This window comes from Etheostoma spectabile, chromosome 20 (assembly GCF_008692095.1).
Source record: "Etheostoma spectabile isolate EspeVRDwgs_2016 chromosome 20, UIUC_Espe_1.0, whole genome shotgun sequence".
In the NCBI taxonomy this organism is placed as follows: Eukaryota; Metazoa; Chordata; class Actinopteri; order Perciformes; family Percidae; genus Etheostoma; species Etheostoma spectabile.
The window spans coordinates 22,343,272-22,349,161 of record NC_045752.1 but is presented as its reverse complement, the minus strand read 5'-3'; the positions used below and the strand labels follow the sequence as shown (position 1 = coordinate 22,349,161).

The 5,890-nt window shown below is 42.2% G+C and overlaps 1 protein-coding gene and 1 long non-coding RNA gene across 4 annotated transcripts in view; one reads left to right on the top strand and one right to left on the bottom strand.

Moving 5' to 3' along the window:
* LOC116669643 (uncharacterized) overlaps nt 1-5,890 on the bottom strand; it is a 21,539-nt gene that overhangs the window by 10,136 nt on the left and 5,513 nt on the right. The gene's annotated exons all lie outside the window — the stretch shown is intronic.
* LOC116669639 (F-box only protein 38) overlaps nt 1-5,890 on the top strand; it is a 33,891-nt gene that overhangs the window by 26,829 nt on the left and 1,172 nt on the right. For all 3 annotated transcript variants that reach the window (XM_032499574.1, XM_032499573.1, XM_032499572.1), the window contains 4 exons: nt 12-157; nt 272-375; nt 3,108-3,221; nt 4,358-5,890. The exon at nt 4,358-5,890 is cut by the window's right edge and continues 1,172 nt beyond it. In XM_032499574.1, coding sequence (XP_032355465.1) covers nt 12-157; nt 272-375; nt 3,108-3,221; nt 4,358-4,536 — 543 coding nt within the window. In that variant the 3' untranslated portion in view covers nt 4,537-5,890. The remainder of the gene's footprint in view (nt 1-11; nt 158-271; nt 376-3,107; nt 3,222-4,357) is intronic.

Sequence of the window (5,890 nt, the reverse complement as noted above, 5' to 3'; positions counted from 1 at the left end):
CTCCTCTCCAGATTGACTCCGTAGCGTTGGAGCGTCAGCTCTTCCAGGGGCCCTATCCCTACCACATTGCTATAGTGCACGAGTTCAGCAACCCTCCAAATATACGCAACAAGGTTCGCATTCGCAGCTGGATGGACACCATAGCCAACATCAGCCAGTGAGTAATATCGTGTTTGTTTTTTTCCCCAACATGTTGACCTACATAAGAGCGTGTTAGTCTTAGTTTGAGCATGATCATAAACTGCTCTCTGTATGTCTTTGTTTTTCTCAGAGAGTTGATCAAGTATGAGTTCTTCCCAGAGGCCACCCGGACAGAAGAGGATGTGAAGAAGTATCCCAAATACCCCTGGGGCCGGGACATCTATACACTGGAGGGTAAGACGGTCACACCTACATTTACCCTCCCAGATTTCTTGTTTCCACTGAAGGTAGATAGACGGATACTCATCAACCAAACATTTTCCTGCTTTGAATGTCGTGTACGGTGTACTTTTTAAAGAGCTGGACAGTGTTGTTGGATTTGAACTAAAAAAAAAAAAAAAAAAAAGACTCTTATACTTCTTTCACCCACCAATCAGGGTTCAAGTCCCCGTATGGACCATAGTAGTGGAGTGTGGATTGGTAGCTGGAGAGATGCCAGTTCAGCTCCTGGGCACTGCCAAGGCAGCGTATCTCTCTCGAAAACCCCCCCCCCCCCTGCTCAGAGTGCTGGTCCATCACGGATTAGCCCATTCACTTTGACATCTCTCCATTTGTGCATGAATAAGTCCTGAGCATGTAACATTTCTAACAGAGTATAAATTGTCATTTTAATTACAGTCTAGATATCAATAAAAATTATAAAATTAAAAAAGCCCAAATAAATAACAGAACTTCTCAGATGATTTGTAATTGATTTGGAAATCTGTTCCTGTTTTTTTATGTCTGTTAGAATGAGAGAAGGACATATTTATTATGTGGTTGCGAATCCGTTGAATGACATGCTGAAGCCTCGAGCCAAAGACTTGCGGCTCCTGGTGGATGCTCTTCTGGGCCTGTAATGCAGTCAGCTTCACTTCCTGTTTGATTGAATGTTTAGGATGTTTATCCTACTGCACTGCTCTATACAAAAGGGCTACCAGGGTCAGTGTCATGTACATTTTCATATCATTTTAAAGTCAAAGTAGCCTTTTGTTATAGTATATTGATCAAAAGAAGTATACTTTTCCTAACTAGTTGGGATATCAGACACTCCTTTGTGCTACACTATACAGTAGCTTCAACTATGATATTAAAGGGTAACTTCTGTATTTATTTTACCTGGATCCTATTTTCCTATGTTTTTGTGTCTAATTGACTATCAGGAACAACATTCGTTGACAGGGTTTTTTCCTGGTTAAGAATGGGCCTTTGTGGGGGGGGGGGGAGACATATAATGGGTTAAGGGGTCCTCCCCCAGAAGATTTTGACAGTCAAAGACTTATTTTGCTGCATTCTGATACATATTTTGGCACACATTTATGGTGAAAATTGGTTTTTAATTATGTCAAGAAAGACACAAGATTCTGTAGCTTTTTCTCAAGAAGCACATTTTAAGTCACTCGTAATTTCAAAAAATGTAGGAGTGACTAACATAAGAGAACTGCTGTTACTGTTGTGGCTAATTTGTAAAATAATACAATAGTGTTATGAATACAAAACGTTTTGAAGTGTAATGTTTTCTATTTGGAAATACATTCTATTGATCAATAAATTGTCGTACTGTAGTTTCAGTAGTGTAAGGGACCACCCCTATGGTTTGGCACGCATGTGAGCCACAGATTAATTGCAAGTGTAACCATCATGGTATGAAGTACAGTTTAACTGCTGCTGTTACGTGAATGGGGCTCAGCAGAGAGCTGGAGCGGGATGAAGCCACCTCTACTGCTTGTTCAGGGAGTTTGGGCAATGCCAATAAAGCGCTTGGAACTGTTGTTTTAACGCGTAAGTAGGGTACTCCCGTGTAATTTGCATCACGGAATTTGACTACTATTTACCGCCACTACGAGACGTTTTCACAGGTTATGAAACTGTCAATTTAACACGAACAGTCGGCAGCGCAGCCCACCGCGCGGACAGACCGCAGTCGGACCGACGGCGGGAAGGAAAGCTCCACGCCCATCAGCAGAGGTCAGCTGCGGCTATTCACGGCGCCGCCTGCACCCTGGTGCAGCATGGTCACCGGAAAGCCTGACCCTGTAAACGGAAATAGCATTAGTGCCAGCCGTATATGATATATAACAGCTGTGGATGAGAGGGAGGCTGGCTGCACAACAACAGACATTTCGGCACTCATAATTTTCCTTTGGCAGAGACTAAAACCTCCTTTTACGGGGCGCCACAACTTTCTCTATGCAGGAGAAACCCTGTTTGAAATTGGTCCAGCATTAAAGATCGCTGCAGTCGGCAGCGGCAAAACAAGCTGCATTGCAACGTTAACGGGTAATTGCGCACCTTTCATTTCCATCCACTAAAAGTGCTTGTTTTGACACTGACATGCACAGATTATTGTTCTAAGTGTCTGACAACATTATGGAAAGAGTCCTTACAGAGGTCGACCTTTTTGTTAAAGAGTAAGATCCTTTTTGTTTAACATAAAACAGCCCTGAAATCGCCAAACCTTTTCTATAATGTTGTCAGACACTTAGAATAATGATGTGAGCATGTCAGTAGCAAAAAATTGAGGATGTGAACTTGCCCTAAAATGTAATGATACATTGCAGCTCGGTTCACGGCTGCCAGTTACAGTATTCTTGCTTAATACTGGACCAATTTTCCAAGATTTTAGTTTGTGAGTAAGTGACATTAGTCACTTAGACACCAGTGCATGGAAAATAGGGTCCTGGTTTAAAAAAACGACGACCAACCAGTACACCTTGTGTAAGATGTGTTCTGTTCTGGATTGCTAGAAGAGTACTGTGCATTAATAAATAATGTAGAGAAATGACTGTGTGACGCTGAAAAGGTTCTAGATGCATCACACAGAAGAAAACCAACCAAACAGCTGGCAGACTGGAGGCATGTGGTATGTGTTTTTGAGAGTCATTAAACCTTTAAATGTAACCGTCTTATCTGATGTTATTGTTCAGGAGTGGTGGATGGCGCTCCCTACAGCATGGTAACAGACTTCCCCTGGCTGAGGACTCTGAGAGCAGCTGATCCCAACAGCTACGCCCGCTATGACTTTGAGGACGATGAAAGCAGTGAGTGCAATCAATTTATCCACTTGTCCTATCAGCAAACACTCTGTGTTTTTTTTTTTTTTAAATGTACACAATTCTTGGTATTTACCATAGACTGTAAAAAAAAGAGGGAAGTCAAAATATCCCAGATACAGGCGCCACTGGAGCCAGAGTAGTGATCGGTGGTGAAGCCGCAGTACCTGCCCGACAAATCACAATTAAATCACAGCTGTCAATCATGGGGGCGTTTTCGGGGCGACCTCTAGCTCACCCCATGTTAGTTAAGTCCTGCATCAGCCCGGGTTCGAGTCCGACCTGCGGCCCTTGGCTGCGTGTCATCCCCCATCTTTCTACCCCTTTCATGTCTATCCACGGTCACTAAAAATTAACAGGAAAAAGTCTCAAGAAATAACCTTAGAAAAAAAGAAATCATGGCATTTTCACCACGTTGTTATAGAAACAAATAACTCATAAAATCCAAACTTATCTGGAAAATGAACACTTAAACATGCATCAACATGATCAGATCTACCTAAAATGGCAGAAACAATCTTTAGCAAAAAATGTATTTGACTTCTACTTTGACTTTTTAGTTATGCCCATATCCCATCCGCTGACTAGCCTGGCTCCACCCTCCTACAAACCCCCAAGCAAGAATAATCTTAGCTGAGTTTTGTTGGGGGCCATGATGTCGTGGCCCTCCTCCCAACGGGGTTCAGGAAAAGTTAGATTTTCCAGCTTGCTCCGTTAGTGGTGAAGGAGTTGGCTAAGGCTAACGCTAGCGATGCTAATGCTAAATATAAGCCTTGTCGGTCTCCACTATTGTTGCACATGCCCGTGACATACGTTACGACCAAACGTTAGCGATTGGTTATGACAGATCCAGAGTGGCTCTGGGCTTATCCAGTAGTTTTAAACTTCAACAGAGCTGACCCTCGTAGGACCAGGCTATCCACTAACATGGAGAGGGCAGGATTAATGATGTGTACTGCAGCCTGCCACCAGGGGGCGACCAAGATGTTTTGGCTCCACTTTTACAGTCTATGTATCAACCCCTGGTGTTTACCAGTGATTGTAATGTGTCCCTGTAACAGAAAAAATACAAAGCCTGATCAGATAAGCACTTTAAATGTTTTCCTCTCTGTGTCGTGTATAAGCTACCATCTACGCACCCAGGCGTAAAGGCCAGCTGTCAGCTGACATCTGCATGGAGACCATCGGGGAAGAGATCTCAGAGCGCCGACAGAGCAAAAGAGGAGTGTTTCAGAGAGTGGTGGTCCTTTTCCTCCATCACTGTGATACACCAGGAGAACCTGTGGATGATGACTACATCTAGACACCACAAAACACTCTCTGCCCATCACATCGAGGGCAATCTCAACCCCTGCCAGTCCTGCAGCAGTGCCTGAGCTCCTGACTGAAAACACTTTTTATGGTTTTATTTGGAAAAGAGACATAGAGATGTATAGTCTGTTTGTATGAGGTTCACCAATATATCAGACCCTGATTTTCTTATTTAAGCAAACCTAAATCAATTATGAGCACCCTAGAACTGTAAATTCTCAAATTTAAAGCAGAGTAAAAAAACTAATCTTGTGATGGTGGACATAACTCAATCTCTGCTCGAATGGTAAATTCACCATGAGTTACATTTTCATTTAACAAATTAAAACATTTGGTTTCAACATGAGGTAGTTAGAAATTAAGGTCCGTCTAGAAATTAAGGTCCGTCTCTAATATTGTCCTGTTCCAAATAAAGTCCATTATTGACATCCTCTAGTGCTTTCAGCTGCTTGTCTTGTCTATCATGCAGAAAAGGACAATGCTGTTGGTCTGATCTCTCACCTGTCCACTGCCACAGTCTGCCTACCTCTGTACCACACATGACCAATCAGACAGAAATTGCCTTAGACAGAAATGTCAAAGAAAATATGCTATTTTAAATTCATTTTTTTAAAGCTTTTTTAGTTAAGTTTTTTTTTACTTTCAACATGGCGATCAGTGGGTGGTTTTGAAAGGTGGACGGTATTTGTCATGGGTTTGCATTTTACCTCAGCAAGCACTAAATGGGGAAATGAGACAAAGCTGTTCAGGCCACAGCTGAAAAAAAACTTGCTGATTAACTTCCCTAAGATTGATTATGCAAAACGTCCTCTTTGCATGTTAGGTCTATTTGGATGAAGCTAAAAGCCCCACCCCCAAAGAACTAACTCCTGTTTATTGAAACTGATGATTCAGATGAACTACATTACGTTGACTCACATTCGCACTCAACCAGCCTCACCTGGAAACCAATTACAACACAAATAGAACATGTCCTACATGGCTTTGTCATGTTAAGATATGGTTACCACTGACTAAGCAACATAAAGGGAGCTATTGGAACTATTATACTAGTAGCTATTGGGTCAGTTCTCAGCTTTCCCAATGATCAAACAAAATGCTTTGGATTGGATAGTTCAGCCCTGGTCAGACATGCCCAAAAATATAAGAATAAACTCTTCTAAAGCTATGTTTAGCTGCTCTTCTGACTATCATAAGCTGGGCCGTCCCTATGTGCTGTATGAGACAAATGTACAACTGAGTTAATTTGCACAAACCGTTGAGTTACATGAACAGGGTGACTAAAGGATACCACAGTGTTAAAATGCAATTTAAAGCTGTGATGTCCAGTCCCAGTCAGGATATTC